We start from the raw sequence: 17,555 nt of genomic DNA on the forward strand, positions 1-17,555 counted from the left end.
GAGGAAGATGGCAGATTATTATATACTGAGTTGTGCTTCTTAACAGATCTACGGACATATGCCTCAGTGTCCCTAATCTCCCAATACCAAACCTGAAAGGCACCCTTCTCACGAGAATCATTATCACATACTTTACACTAAGGAAACCTCTCACATAAAGATTTATCCAGTCAATATCTATGGAAAGCCATCAATGTCATAATTTTCCATGTAAACAGGGAGTGCACCCAATGCCCATCTGGAAACAGAGAGAAGCACACTGATGTACTTGTCAAGACAATGATTTTTGTATGAGTATACATCATATGTGTATTTAGTATTAGAAATCACTTTTAAAGTACTTATACCGTACATTGTAGAAGTTGGTGATGCTGGCTATCCATAGTTGTGGATGATCAGGATCCTGTTTCATAAAGACTTGTTACAATAACAAATGCACAATTTCTATAACAAATTTAATACCAGCCAATCAGATTGAAGGATTTCAGTAGCTTTCAACTGTTATTGTACATTTGTTTTTATAACAAGTTTTAAGAAACGGAACCCAGATCAATCAATGCCTTTTGTAAGTCAGTTTTTGAAAAAGATCTGTTTTAGCCTATCAAATGACAGAATTCTGGTAGCTTATAACAGTAGCTTGTAACTTGATAGAATTCATGGAACATGGTTTAATCCTGCATCAACTCAATGTATGAACGTAGAGTACTTGCTCCTAACGCATTGTAACAAGTTCTTCGGAAGCGGTCGGGTGGATGGCGACGGTTTCATCAAACTGGGCTTTGGTTGCACCCATCTTGACAGCAACGGAGAAACCCTGTAGCATCTCATCGCATCCTAAACCCTGCATGTGAAGCCCAACGACCTATACCAAATGAAACAGAGAATTGAGGGTATACTTCATGCGTTTCATAATATATGTTTACATTTATTTTAATACGTTATGTTAATATTCTTTGTTGCCGCTGTTTCTTGTGAGGGAGCACCTTGTTAATATTCTTTGTTGCTGCTGTTTCTTGTGAAGGAGCACCTTGCTCGACAAGCGTAAACTTCTCAAGGTGCTACCCGTTTAAAACCTTTGTACATTTTATAATGCAAGATCTGAAAATGAATAAATGAAATTGAAATGAACTCTGGTGGGATGTGGTCATAAAGCTGCAAGCTACGCATGACTTTACGCAGGATTCTAATCACGACTTTAAGCACAATTTTACACACGTTTAGAGATCTTTTTTTGTGGTAAATGATAGTTCAAAAATTTTCATTAGTGATGATATAGCTCCAAATAGAGGGGCCCGTATTCTGAACAGAGGGTATACTTACATGCATTTTATAATATATGTTCATGTTTATTCATGTTTTGTTGATGTTTTTTGTTGCTGCTCTTGCAATGGAGCACCTTGCTCGACAAGCATAAGATTCTTGAGGTGCTACCCTTGTTAAACCTTGTTGTACATTTTACAATAATAATAATAATAATTGGCATTTATGTAGCACTTTATCAATCTACGACTGTTAAAAGCGCTTGACAATTATCATTACCCGGTCACTGGATTCATAGCAGTCCAAGCAGCCTGTTAGGCGCAAACTTGCTAAACCAACCACATTGACGGTTGTTTCCTACCAGTACCCAATTAGCTCCTGGGTGAGAGTGGCAAAGTGTGGATTGACGCCTTGCCATAGGGCGCTAGGCCATGGTGGGATTCGAACACACGACCCTCTGATTACAAGGTGAGAGTCAGAACCGCTACACCACGGCGCTAATGCAACATCTGAAAAATAAATAAATTGAAATGAACTCTCGTGTGGTGTGGTCATAAAGCTGAAATTTAAGCATGACTTTACGTAGGATTCTAATCACGACTTTACGCACGATTGGTGATCTTTTTTAGTGGTAAATGATAGTTCCAAAATTTTCATTAGTGCTGATTTAGCTCCAAGTATAAGGTCACTAGTCATTCTTAAAGTTTGTGTTATGTACGAATAACTTTATGAAAAACCCACCTACCAGTAGTCTTTGTCTGATCTTGAATTTCATAGAATAGAAGGTGGGTGTTTCATAAAGCTTTTCATAAAGTTATGAACGACTTTACGTATGACTGGAACATGTTCTTAGGTCATAACTCAATTACATCAGGTATCACATAGCACAAGAAAGGATCACCAGTCTTGCGTAAAGTCATTCTTATCTTACGAACAGCTTTATGAAACACTCACCTGATATCTCTTCAATTCATTTCAGGCAAATTTTGTTAACTCCCCCGTCCCCCCGAAATTAGTGCATTTTCCTGAGAATTTTCTAAATAGTAAAAAACACCCTAACAAGTTTCGAATAACATAATCTATATTGAGTGATCTCTTTTTTCCCTCATCTTGACTTACCTTTTCTTCGTTGCCGGCACAAATAAGCTTCATCTTTGTTTTCTCCTTCCTCTCTGTCATCGCGAAGTAGAGGTTGGTGAAAGTGGACTGGTAAACCTTCACATTATCGCCACCATATTTCGCAATAGCCTCCGCTGAATGGATAAGAAGGGATAGATGTAACATAGAATAGATTTGATAACATGCATGTCAGGCAAACATTATCGCCACCATATTTCGCGATAGCCTTCGCTGAATGGATAAGAAGGAATAGATTGTGCAAGGGTAAAGATTTGATAAACACGCATGTCAGGCAAACAAAATGATATTTTTATTTTGGGTGTCGTTTTTTTTTCTCGACAACCTACTGCTTAATCTGCTACACTGGATAAGCATGGCAGTGAATGGGGAGTTTTTTAGGTTCTTTTTATTATTATTAATTTCAAGGGCTCTTCTAACATTTCAGGGGTGAAATTGCATGAAGTGCCAATTTAATTTGTTCTCAATAATGTTCCATGGACTAAAGGTTCATGAAGAGTTAGACTACCTTCGATACAAATGTTTGCCAACCTAACCTCTTTTCCTAAAAAAATCCATGACTCTTTCAGATGTTTCCAATATCAAGTGATACAACACTTAAATTGTGTCCCCCTACATTTTCCCACTAAAACAACTAACCTTTCAGAGTGTGGTAAGGGGGCAAAAAACCTATTAATAAAACACCTGTATCCAAAGTTTTAAACCAAAATAATAATCAGGCAAGAGCAAAAAAAAAAAAAAACACTCTCAATACTTCAAATGCTAAAATATTTGCAAGGAAGTTAAGTTACAGAGTCAGTATTTTGTCAGGTCTAACATTGTTAGTGATACTATTGGGCCTTATATCGTGACTCAAAGTATATATCTTTGTGATTAACAATGAGGTATAGAAAATAAATATGGACTGTTCTGTATCACAATAACAATATGCAAACAAAAGAAAAGAAAAAAACTCTTGATTAATACTTCAAAAGCTGAAATATATACAATGAAATCAAGTATTTTGTCGGGTCTAACGTTGTTAGTGATACTGTTGGGCCTTAAATCATGACATAAATTATATATCTTTGTGATTAACAATGAGGTATAGAAAATAAATATGGACTGATCTGTATCATTATAATAATAATATGCAACATTTAGCACTTAATACAATGTAAGCGCTGCATAATATTACCCTGGCTTTGGCACGATGATGAATTCTTACCTTCTGTCATTCCGACGGTACCGATAGGCGGATGAGAGAAGACAACAGTCGGGATGTTACTATAGTCTAATTTCAAGGAGCTCTCGTTGTTGAACAGCCGATGGGATAGTCTTCTTCCAGCAGCAATTGCAACTATACAAAAAATACATAAATGAAGAAAACAAAAGGTTAAATGTTCCTTTGATCTCTTTCTACATGCAGTTCTAATCTTTGCAGTGGGATATTCTTAATCAACACGAATCTTACGGGGGTGCTGCAAGAAAATATTTGCAATCAGATGTAAAATTTAATTTCAACGTTTTTATCATTGTTTATTTGCCGTCACCTGTGCCTGGGAGCTGAAAAGCGAACTGAATCACTGTAACCCGCAGGTCTCTCCTCCCGATATAACTGATTGGGGGAGTGCAGGTGGACCACTACACAGGGGTTTCCCCTATATTTACATGTATACGAATAATGCAGTAGGTTCTTAACATGCAGAGGTGTTGACTCTCCTAAACACGAGGCGTCCATTTAACATCCTATCCAAGGGACAGAGTATTTTCCACTTTAATGTATTAATGTAGCCTGCATCTATGGGACAGGGGAGAGACGTTTACACACAATACAATGGCTTCAGTCATCCGCCTGGGATGGACTCGAACCCACTATCTTTGGTTCGACAGGCTGAGCCAACTTCGTTCAGTGAGTGAATGAATTAATAGCTAAAGGAGGGAAGGAAGGAAGGAAGTAGATTTACCTGGTGTGAGAAGATACTTTCCACACACATCTCCTAGAGCATAGAAATTAGGTGCTGAGGTATTCTGGTATTCATCTACAACAATGTCTCCTTTAGCATCGGTTTTCACACCCTAAGAATAAAACAAAGAGCATCAGCAAGTGAGTTCAAGTTTAGTGTTTACTTCTGGTATTGAGGGGGGTGCTGCATGTATTATTTTCCATAGACAGCAATCCCTGGAATCCTGGAAGATGGGATGAAATTGAGTAATGAAACAAAAATGTATTGAAAATTTTGTAGTGAAACCTTTTTTTTTTGCTTTTTAAATTTCTCAGGACCAAAATGACCTCCATTTTGTAGTGAATCCCCCTTTTTTGCTTTTCAAATTTCTTGGGACCAAAATGATATCTTTTTTTGGCCTTTCAAATTTCTCGGGACCAAAATGTCCTCCATTTTGTATTGAAACCCCTCCCTTTTTTTTGCTTTTAAAATTTCTTGGGACCAAAATTACCTCCATTTCGTTGTTTTTTTTGTTTTTGTTTTTTGTGCTTTTCAAATTTTCATCAGCACCACAGTATATATAATAAAAAAAACCCGGGCCCTGATCGTTACCAAGCGACAAGACTTACCACATCTTCAAGGCCGATACCCTTGGTCAAGGCATGCCTTCCTACGGCCCAGAGAAGACAATCAAAACCTTGGTACGTCCCACTTGTTGTGTTATAGGTGAGGGTTCCATCTGCTTCCTTCACAACAGACACAGGCTGCAAGATTGGAAGTAAATTTGAAAATTGAATTGAAATTAAAATTGGAATTAAATTTGAAATTGGACTTGGAATGGAAATTGGAATCAAAATCAATATTGACTTTGGAATGAACAGTGAGATTGGAATTAGAATTGAAATTGGAATTTTGAATTGTAATTGATATCGAAATCAATTGGGAAATTGAAAAAGTGAAATTGGAATCAAGATTGGAATTGAAATTGGAAATTAGCTGGATTTAGTACTGAATATTTAATCTACATGTATTTCAATCTAAAATAGTGCATGCATTGTTATGCTGAAATTGCAACAAAATTATCAAATTGAACTGTGTGGATTTCAAATGAGGTAAAGAGTTCAATGAGTATAATTTCATTCAAAGCAAGGTTGAATATTATATATTGACAAAAAATTGATCTCACAAAGCTTGCATCTAACATTACCATGACAGGGTAATAGAGACTTCTCATAAATACCCTAATATCCATGCAGGCCCTATAATATGAAGATTTATAATTTATTGTACATTTTAAAACATTAATTCTGATTGGTTGATGATAGGTAGATTGAAGCTTTGTGCACACAATATACTGAATGGCTACATACTTGTGGCACAGCTGTTAAGCTCTCATACCATAAGAATTTTGCAAATTATGTCTTAAAGTATGAAACTTTCTCAAGTATTTCTATGTAACATAAACTTGTGGGAATATCATTTCCCACAAGAAAGGATCACCATCAAATATCCATTGGTATACAAATAATGAATGTTTATGAGTGCAATGGATATAATATTTCATGAGGTGAAAAATGAAATGAGTTGAATGGATCATTCATTTCATCTTGCACTGAATAAGTATTATGTCCATTGCACGAATGAAAAGAACATAATTTTGTTTATTTGACACCTAAAAATAGATTTGTTTTATATGAAATTTGTGAATTTTGATGCAAAATATGCTCAAGCAGTGTGAGCTCGGTCTGTTGATTATCGCACATATACAGTATACATGCGCACTGCAAACACAAGTGGTGCCTGCAGTCTGGGTGCGCGCATGCAATGGACAAAATCGTATGGATCCAAAATTAAACGATGAATGGATCTAAAATTGCATGGTTGATTACGTCATTGTAAAATAGGCTGAATGATCAATATCGACCAATCAATCAAATGACAAGGATCTATCTAGGTGTCAGATAATGATTAATAGCATGTAAGGGTTAACCAGTCGTTCTTGAAATCGCTCTCAACGTACAAACAGCTTTCTGAAACACCCGCCAGGGTCCCGTAACACAAAGGTTAGCGATTGATTTTCACGATTGATTGTACATTGTAGTCAATGCAATAAATCGTAAAAAAAATGTTGTATGATCATTGCTAAGCTTTGTGATACGGGACCCAGCTAATATATTACTTACTGAGCTTTGCCTGACCAGGTTTATTCCTATGTTTTCAATACTCTCCGTCACACTTTCAGAAAGCATGGAGTCAAAGTTCCTCAGTGCCTGAATAAGAAATGTAAAGGAAGATAAACTTGAGAGGAATGGCTCTCTAGAAAGTAGACTCAACTGACCAAATGAAGGGCTCAGTTACCTGGCATAAAAAAAAAAGGTTATGGCAAAACTAAGATCTTATCCCATTGGGGTTCATAGCCTTCTGATTATAGAATACATTGCCATTATCAGTATTAGTGATCATCTGATCACCTTTTTTTCTCATAATAATCATTGATATAAGGAGCAGGATCAACGTCATTATTACCAACATCATCCTCATCATCATCACTATCATAATCCCACCACCAAAATCATTATCATCATCATCATCATCATCACCATTATCATCATCATCATCATCATCATCACCACCACCATCACCACCACCACCACCAACACAACCTGCAATACCAAAATCACTGTCACCAACATCACCACCACCACCAACACCACCATCATCATTATCATCACCACCATTATCACCACCAACACCACCACCAACAACACCACCATCATTATCATCACCACCATCATCACCACCAATACCACCACCATCAACACCATCAACACCACCATCACCACCACCATCATTACCACCACCATCATTACCACCACTATAATCACCTTCACCAACACCACTATCATCACCACCAACATCACCACCATCACCACCATCACCACCACCATCACCACCACTATCCATCTCACCATCACCACTACCTCCATCATCAATTTGAATCCCTACAAACCAACCTTTTCTCTCCTGATAAAGAGGGACACATCACTTCCGAGTTCTTTGAGGATTCCTGCCATTTCAACAGCAATGTACCCTGCTCCAACCACAGCAGTCTTCCTATGGGAAACATGATAATGACGAGTGGATTTTTATATAGTGCCCAATCCAGAGGATATGTGCTTTTTTCATTAGATTGTATTTCAGAAAAAAAAGGCCTGTAAATATTATAGGGGGGGGGGGGGGGGGGGGGGTGGCAATATCTTATACAAGAAATACAAAGACCACCAAGGAAGACAGAAAAAAGCCATCTCTATGGTCTTCATAAATCAATGGGGAATATTATTTGAGGGAAAAATAATTTGGTCTTTAAAATCAGGTTATCCTTCATAACATATTCACTATTATAGGTTTAGCTAAATTGGCTGCATCTCAAATTTTTGTGAAATTTGAATTTTATTATTATTTTTTAAAAGAAAATGAAACCCTGGGAGAAATGAATTTGATGAAAAGAGAGGACAGAGAGAAGCAATATGATCAATTCTTTTTGAATCTGTACAAAATAAGAAATTTAATGAAAGATCAATCGTCTCAAAGTTCATATTTTCCCAATTATATCTCAAGATAGCAATGGGAAGACGTATCTAACACAACATATAATATTGGGTTTGTAAACTTACTTTGGAAGGTCTGTCAGTTCGAAAAATCCATCACTGCTGATACCATGCTCAGCACCTAGGAGGAATACAATAATAATGCAGAATTTGAGAATGAGAGCAAATTAAAAGTGAATGAACAATCTCTTACCAATTAGTAGCAAAAGGCGATCCATTTTGATCTCAAATCATCACTCTACGAAAAAGGTATGATCAGGGAAATGGAAATCTTACGGTGGGCTGGGGGCAAAATGTTCCCCAGAATGCTCGGAAGAGCCCTAAATAATTCCAATTAACTGCAATGTTAACGTTTATCTATTGATGTAGATTCCAATAAACTGAAAAATATTTATTTTGGCCTGTACTTAACCACAGACTTTAATCGGGCATGTTCACTCAAAATGTAACTTGAGTGAATCAAAAAAGTATAATTAGACAAGTAAAATGGTAATCATGTCATTGAAATTGGAAGACAGATTGCAAACTGTCAAACAATCAGGTTTGAATTATTTTCACGCACCTAATGTAGTATTTCATGATTTTTGTAAAGTTTCGCTGTATCATAACATTACAATTTCTCATCAAATCAACATCATGGTGGAAAGTTTTTTTTTTTTTTTTACATTTCTGTAGGAACAGAAAGTAAAATTTCAGGGCTCAAATTAGGTCATCAAAGCCCTATTCATTGGCATTAATTCCACTCCTATTGGCCTTGGATGTTTCTACCCTTCAAATTAGGTTTGTGCAGCAATATAAAAATGCACCCATAGAATGGCCTTGCCATTCTATGGGTGCATTGCCTAAAAATATTGAATATAGTGGCATTGCCTAAAAATATTGAATATAGTGGCCTTGCCTAAAAATATTGAAATTTAAGGCCTGAAACTTGCAGACAAAAAAAAATACACCTTTACTTCTATGCAAAAATCAGGTTCAGGTTTATATATTTTAAAACTAAAAACATTACATAACAATCAGTTAAAAATATAAAACAAGTGGAATGCCTCTGGCCGTCTCACCTGCATCATGCGGTTCAATATAGCAGCAGTGCTGACTTTGCATACTACTCTAATTTGCACAAGATGTTCAGTGATACATGGTTACTCTTATGTCCTCTTTTTATGAACAAGACCAATAAACTTACAGAGATATGATGGTTATTCAACAAAAAACCCCAACATGGCCAAAGTTCATTGACCTTACATGACCTTTGACCTTGATCATGTGACCTGAAACTGGAACAGGATGTTCAGTGATACTTGATTACTCTTATGTACAAGTTTCATGAATCAGATCCATAAACTTTCAAAGTTATGATGGTAATTCAACAGATACACCCGATTCGGCTAAAGTTCATTGACCTTTGACCTTGGACATGTGACCTGAAACACGCACAGGATGTTCAGTGATACTTGATTACTCTAATGTCCAAGTTTAATGAACTAGACCAATAAACTTTCAAAGTTATGATGGTAATTCAACAGATACCCCCGATTCGGCCAAAGTTCATTGACCCTAAATGACCTTTGACCTTAATCATGAGACCTGAAACTTGCACAAAATGTTCAGTGATGCTTGATTACTATTATGTCCAAGTTTCATGAATCAGATCCATAAACTTTCAAAGTTATGATGGGAATTCAACAGATATCCCCAATTCAGCCACAGTTCATTGACCCTAAATGACCTTTGACCTTGATCATGTGACCTGAAACTTGCACAAAATGTTCAGTGATGCTTGATTACTATTATGTCCAAGTTTCATGAATCAGATCCATAAACTTTCAAAGTTATGATGGGAATTCAACAGATATCCCCAATTCGGCCAAAGTTCATTGACCCTAAATGACCTTTGACCTTGGTCATGTGACGTGAAACTCATGCAGGATGTTCAGTGATACTTGATTAACCTTATGTCCAAGTTTCATGAACTAGGTCCATATATTTTCTAAATTATGATGACATTTCAAAAACTTAACCTCAGGTTAAGATTTCGATGTTGATTCCTCCAACATGGTCTAAGTTCATTGACCCTAAATGACCTTTGACCTTGGTCATGTGACATGAAACTCTAATAGGATGTTCAGTAATACTTGATTAACCTTATGGCCAAGTTTTTTTAACTAGGTCCATATACTTTCTAAGTTATGATGTCATTTCAAAAACTTAACCTCAGGTTAAGATTTGATGTTGACGCCGCCGCCGCCGCCGCCGTCGCCGTCGGAAAAGCGGCGCCTATAGTCTCACTTTGCTTCGCAGGTGAGACAAAAAGAACCTTTAATGTGTACATAAACACATCAATTAGTTTTATACAACACAGAAAATTTTGTTTCAGGCATATTGCTCTTTCAGGCATATTGCTCTTTTTCTATACATACCTGGGACATCTGGAAATGTTGGTTCCCCTCCAATAGCAATCAAGGTGTGACGACCTTTGTACTTTTGACCATTGACCTCTATGCATCCATCGGGTGTGAACGTACCATGACCAGGAATGATGTCTACCTTGGATTTGTTCAGGTTCGCCTCATAAATGCCATTCAGACGTTTGACATAGGCATCACGTTTCTCCTTTATCATACTGAGAAATGGAAACAAGCAGGAGAGAAAAATAAGGTTTCATTTGCAGCTGATATTTTTCTAATTGACTGAGGATACACTTTCTATAAATCAATGCATGGTCATCATGAGGATGATAACGGGAGCGTTTCATCAATATTTTCATCCGACAAGTTGTCAGATCTGACATCTTGCCTTAATTCTGATTGGCTGAGAGGCACTGTTCCTATGGTAACTGTTGGATAAACTGGTACTTGTTGGATAAAATGTCCGACAAGTTCTTTCATGAAACGCCCCCCAGGTCCTTGGCTTATCTTATCATGTATTATCAGTTCTTTTCTGTATCGGAGTAGTGAAAAGATTGCAGTCTTTTAAAGCTTAATTGCTTACTTTAATTTAAACACTTTTACAAACAACAATGTAGTCAAGTTACATAAAATTCTCATTTGGTATTACCTGAGCTTACAATATCGGCAGACATGTCATTTCATAGCCACTTCTGCAAAAATATTTTTATTCATATGACATGGCAGCAAGCCAGTAAATGCCATATGGGGCTACTACTTTATACATATTGATTTTCATCAAACCTTCACAAATATTTTTCTCTCTATTTCTTATGAAATTGATTTATTATCGACCAGGGTGAACTGGGTGTCCTCTTCTTTCTTGTCATAGTTGCTTACCTCCAATTAAATCCTTTATACTCGACGTTGAAGCCATAATCCTGATGATCATGAATCATTTCCATATGAAATGCAGCATTGAACATTACCTTCTTAGGAACACAGCCGACATTCACCTGTCAAAGTATGAAACAGAAAAAGAAATACATGAATTGTTTTGAACCCCTGTATAACATGTCTTAAATTATTTTAGGGCGAGTTAATTCCACATACTCCCCTAAACTCAGGTGTGGGGTGAATTTTAACCCCCCCCCATCAGATAGATCTCAGGGGAGCGTTTCATCAATATTTTCATCCGACAAGTTGTCAGATCTGACATCTTTCCATGATTTTGATTGGCTGAGAGGCACTGTTCCTATGGTAACTGTCGGATAAAATGGGACATGTCGGATAAAACGTCCGACAAGTCCTTTCATGAAACGCTCCCCTGATCCACTGAAAGGTCCGATTGATGCTGAAGTGTGCAGAGAAATCAAGCCTGTGGGGGAGTGGACCCCTCATGTACGAAACCATGTGAACAAGTTACCTTGTGTGAAAACATCAATGAAAGTTTATGAAAAATTGAACAAGTTACATTAAGAAAGTTTTGCGTTTGAATTTTTAGATCAGGAACGATGTAGACTATACCTCCCATGGGCATTGGCAATGCGAACAAAATGTGTCACACACAAGTACCTATCCCTTCTTACTTTTCTAAATATTTTACTTTAACTGTTATTTTCATTAACTCTATCAATAGATCAAGTGGGTTTTTTTCATAAGATATACAAATCAAGATTAGAATTACGAAAATTAGAGGTTTGGATTATATTTTCAGTGTACAAAGGGGAAAATAGAACTTGTGTGACATTACAAGTTTTGGATGCACTGACAATGGGGGTACCCCGGAAGGGCCACTTCCATTGACGAGTGGATACCATGCGCGACCACAGGGTCTTGAAAAGCACCCTAAACACGTATTTTCCATATTCTGAAAATGTACCCCTTAATAAGTATTGGCGTGTGAAACCCTACCCTTAACAAGTATTGGAAAATATTGGCAAGTATTCCCAGAATTGAACCCCTAAACAAGTACAGCGATATTTTATTATTAGTGTCACGGGTCCGTCGGTCGTACCTTTTGGTTTAGTACAGCCCCACCTTCCACACCTTGCGCAAATCGAACTCTAAACACGTAGTGTTGGGAAAAAAGGACATCCTTTATAAAACATTTTGATTTTGTTTTATCATCCCCGCATATTTGACCCTAAACACATATATTTTTCCGAGCGAAATAGATACCCTTTTTTCAATATTTTTGTGTTTTTGACACCCTTATCACGTTACGTACGTAACGTGCCTTATCTTGAAAAAGACATCCTTTTTACGTGTTTTTTTGGTCACGCATGGTATCCACTCGTCAATATCATTGCCCCCCCAGGGGGGGATCTCCATAGGCATAGCATTCATGATTTTTTTAATGCTCATAACTTTATCTTTGACCAGTTGTTCTCAGTCAAACTTCAATGATTTTATTCTTTGATTTTTTCATACAAGTTAACTTGATTCTTTAGAATATTTACATGTAACGTTACTAAAGTTAGGCCTAAGTTGTTAGGCCTAACTTTAGATCTAACTTTGTCAAATAATAAACAAACTGCAACATGTACAAACTACACAGACAAAGTTACTAAATTCTGGTCTTGGAATTCAACTGGATATTTTTAATCTGCATTTTAATATATGGATAGATTCAGTATTTTTTTCAATTTCGGAAACCAAACATGCAAGACAAAGTAAAGAATCGCTATGTATGGGTGGGGTTCATTGATTTTTTGCCGATTATTTCATTTAGCAATACTCACACAAGTTCCTCCAAGTCGCTTGCCTTCGATGACCGCAGCAGTCACGCCGAACTCCGTGGCCCTTCTCGCGCTGGCGAGGCCGCCGGACCCGCCCCCGAGCACCAGATAGTCATATTCTTTGGCTGCCATCGTGCACATACGACGAAAGCTCCCTTCCAGTTGTCGGAGTCGAAGCATCAAAATGACTTTGCAAATTGTGTTTGTGCCTGCGCCTGTAGCTTTTGTTCTATGAATTGGCAGTTTTCCGGCTCCGATCGCTGAGCTGACGAGGTCCCTGGATCTGGAATAATACTGTTTCGTTCCCGGTGTTCGAGCTGGCAGCGCAGACCCTTCAACTCGACTACGTTACTCGGATCGACCAACCGTGTTAATAGTCTATATGATCGATATGTGCGCAGACCCAATATTTCATAGTCTAAGATTATTCACCCCTTACAAAGTGTTTACTCAAGGGTTCATCTGCTAAATTGCAACCTGCATTCTAATTCGTGATATTCAATCTTGTTGAATTTCATTTAAATGATCACTCTGTCACCAAATTGCCCCATACATTACCTAAACAATGACCCCCCCCCCCAAAAAAAAGAGTGATAAACATGGGATGATTCAGCATTTTTTTTTAAATTGAAATGTCACCGTTACTCCTAGAAAAAAAGGCATGATATGTTCTCAATAATTATTCAGATTTTTTAACTACTCTCTTTAATGATTGTATCGTATATAAGAATGTTTAGTTATACCAATGTTTGTATTTCATACCCCTTCTGGTCATTGGCGTATGCAGGATTTTTTTTAATAGGGGGGGGAGGTCAAGCTGAATGAAATGCTGACACCCCCCCAAAAAAAAGGCCTTTACTGTCAATTTCAGGTCATTTCCTTCCCACAAAAAATGAAGAAAAAATACACAAAAAAGTCTTCAAAAATATTTGAGGGGGTACGGTTCAATTCTTAGGAGGGGGGGGGGGGTGGGTATTAAAAAAACTCAAAGGGGGTTTGAACCCCTGTAACCACCCCCTTTGTATGAAACTGTTCCTGGTTATTTTGTTAGTTATAATATTTTGTGTTGTATACTTGCACTCACACCTTCAGAATTGGTCCATATATGCCATTTCTTATTTTCCTCATCTTTAGATACTACTACAACTCATCCATCAGCTAGAAGCACTGATAACTACACAAACAGGAGTCCATGTCGTTAAATTGTTATAAGTGCACCAACAGTTACAAGCTACTGAAATCGTTGAATTTGATTGGCTGATAGTAAACTTGTTATAGAAATTGCTGTCATTAACCTGGGTCCATCTTATTTTCATTATCCAGCTTTTGTTCTGCCTTCTCTTCTATCAAATACCTCCCCTCTCTTACTTTCAACAACTAACCTCCCCCCCATTTCCCTTTTATCAGTTCCTCCCCTATCATATTTTCTCTCTAGAATATTTCTCTTGCTCCCACACTCTCTCTCTCCTTATGTGATTTTCTCTCTTATCACCCCTCCCTCTCTCACTGTCAGACTCTCTCCACCCCTCCATCTCATTCCCTTTATCTCTTCCTCTCCCATCCCTCTTTCTCCTTCCATTCTCGCATCTTTCTTCTATCCTCTTTCTTTCACATAAAAATAATATATATATTTCATATCACCAAAATTATGAAGAGATCTTTGTGTGATATCCTAGACAAAAAAATACACTATTAAATGAATCAAAGAAAATCCACTTACAAAATAATCCCTCAATTTCTTTATTTCCAATTTCTAATGGACATCAGTAGCTTCAAGCATGGAGTATATAGGTGATTGTACAAAAATATGTAGTACTTAATTATATTTCAGTTTAGAATGTACAAACACATTAAACAATATGTATGTATGAATGTATGTTAAGTAAATCACGTGATTATAAAAAATGGGTTAATGTAGCATTTGTGTGCAAGCAGCAGTGAATGGTGTTCACACACATATACTACAAAGCAAAATAAATCTTGATGGTTGACCAGCCAAAAAAAAAACAACCAAAATAAATCATCACAGTAATTCTAGTTCATAGTACAAAATACACAACATCCTCATGGTACTCAAATTTGAAGATAAATATAAGTTTGATTGTTTCCTCACATACATAAAGCAATGAATCTCTTCTTTCTTCACTAGAATAATTATTGAGCAAGAAAATACTTTACAGTAGGGTTAATTGATATCATACAATTAGTCACTTCTGAATTATTTCATAAAAAAAGCTAAATTCTGTGGAACAATGAAATCTAGCAGGAAAACCAACAGAGATGAAAATATACACATGGGCATATACAGTATGGCCTGTATTCTGAAGTCAGGTTTAACTTAGACCATGGTCTAACTCCGAGGCTAAAATTATGAAAAGCCAAAAATGTCATAATTTTCCTTACATTGTTCATTTCTTCTGATTATTGTGCTCTTTTCTAACTCGTCATGGTGAAGATAGCTATCTTCTTTATCCTTCTGAAACAGGTCCTTAACAGTCAATGATTTGAGAGAAAAATGAGCTGGGGGGTGTTTCACAAAGATTTAAGTATGACTTAGAGTCGCACTTAAATGTCTAGTTGCGCGCAGTATAAAAGGCATGACAGCATTGGTCAGATCATGCCAAGAGGACGCGCACTTCTGCGTATTGATCAATAAGATTGCGCGTTGCATATCATGTACGCGTCGACATTTAAGTGCGACCTAAGTCATACTTAAATCTTTGTGAAACAGGAGGCCGTTTCATAAAGCTGTTCGTAAGATAAGAGCGACTTTAAGAACGACTGGTGAACCTTTCTTACGTGCTAAACCATCGCCAATTCAATATACCACTTACCGCAAGAAGGGATCACCAGTCGTTCTTAAAGTCGCTCTTAACTTACGAGCAGCTTTATGAAACACCCACCAGCCCCCTGATGTATTGAAGTCATACTGTTATCGATTTATGACACTAATGGCTATCCATACTTAAACCACAACATTAAACCCGAGTTTAAATTAACCCGACTTCAGAATACGGACCTATATATCACCATCAATTAACCAAATTACAATGAACATGGTTATTTTGCTTAATACGGAGCAATTATGCCTTCTCAACCATTATGATTTGGCACATAACTTTTACACTTGGGTGGACGTTTTGTTGGATGCTGTTTGAATTTATCGTGTGACACTGGTATACCACAACCGAAATATATATTTGAAAAGTATGTTAAAGTTTTGATGAAGTTCGATAAAATTAAAGATAAATGCCACTTATTGTAGCGATCTCAAAACGAGTTTGAACAGAATCCAATAAAATAACCACCTAAGCGTAAACATGAAATATATAACAAATTATTCTGGATGAAAATATGTAACTGTTGAGAAATGAGCAAAATAAAGCATGGCATTCCAACTGCATGTTGGGTCTTTTCCCAATGCTGATACACTGTCCCGCTTGTAATTATCTGTGTTGGTGACCTTCAGCGTGATGAATATTCTCCCTTAACATTTCATGATTTCACCAAGTTAGGTTAATCATTGCTAATGTAAATAAAAAAATATACCAGACCTAGATCTACAATGATATGGTGATAATTGAACTTGATTGCAAAGACTTTCTTTTTAAATAGTTTGTTTGCTGCAACTACATTCTTTGAACTTTAATATATTGAACAGTTATTCTAATATTCAAAGCTACCCAAAATTAATAACTGCTAATTTTCTTCATTGACTCTTTGTAAAAATATAAATGTGACTGTTGATCACATTTAGGGCACATTCTTGATAATAATAATAGTTAATAATACATAAGATTTATATAGTGCAGATCCAGCTAATTAGATGCTCGATGCAATCATTCTTCTGTGAATACGTTACCATATCAATCTTTCCTCTCGAAGGCACCTTAAATGCTTATCTAAGAGATTTATATACTATAGGCCTATATCCAAATGATATGTATACCAACATAAAAAATGATACAGGCTTTAATCATTGTTGACAATACTTCTTAAGACTCATAGCATAGTATAAAGTTAACCCTAGTCCAATACTAGACCACAAAAAAAAATAAAATGTTATTCCATAATTCTATAGAGTGCAAATTTTCATATCGCTTTTGCTCATGGATTTACATCTAGCAATATACCAATACACAAAAGAAAAAAGTTTTTAAATGTGATTTTAATGAGTCATATTCTATTTCTATGTCAAAGCAATTTCTGACACATTCAAAAATGCACTTGCACATAATAATACATTCTACAAATTTATATGCTGAATTTATGTTTTCCATCTACAGTTATGAATGATACAAGGGCAATTTTGGACAAACATGTATGTTGGGGTAGGGGGTGGGGTCACCCTTGCCACTATGTATTTTTCCGCTTCCTGGGGGTGTTTCATAAAGCTGTTCGTAAATTAAGAGTGACTTTAAGAATGACTGGTGAACCTTTCTCACGCGCTAAACCATCGCCAATGAACATTTTGGTGTATACCATTTACCACAAGAA

At 36.6% G+C, this 17,555-nt stretch overlaps 1 protein-coding gene across 1 annotated transcript; it reads right to left on the reverse strand.

Moving 5' to 3' along the window:
- Nucleotides 1-455: 455 nt before the first annotated feature.
- Nucleotides 456-13,370, reverse strand: LOC121429747 (glutathione reductase, mitochondrial-like). Its single transcript, XM_041626948.1, has 11 exons — nucleotides 13,062-13,370; nucleotides 11,218-11,333; nucleotides 10,351-10,553; nucleotides 7,997-8,051; nucleotides 7,337-7,436; nucleotides 6,506-6,592; nucleotides 4,952-5,086; nucleotides 4,344-4,455; nucleotides 3,605-3,736; nucleotides 2,380-2,513; nucleotides 456-862 (listed from the first exon to the last, which is right to left on the reverse strand). The coding sequence occupies exons 1-11, from the start codon at nucleotides 13,236-13,238 to the stop codon at nucleotides 713-715; spliced, it is 1,401 nt and encodes a 466-aa protein (XP_041482882.1). The 5' UTR covers nucleotides 13,239-13,370; the 3' UTR covers nucleotides 456-712.
- Nucleotides 13,371-17,555: the final 4,185 nt, after the last annotated feature.

This window comes from Lytechinus variegatus, chromosome 16 (genome assembly GCF_018143015.1).
Source record: "Lytechinus variegatus isolate NC3 chromosome 16, Lvar_3.0, whole genome shotgun sequence".
In the NCBI taxonomy this organism is placed as follows: domain Eukaryota; kingdom Metazoa; phylum Echinodermata; class Echinoidea; order Temnopleuroida; family Toxopneustidae; genus Lytechinus; species Lytechinus variegatus.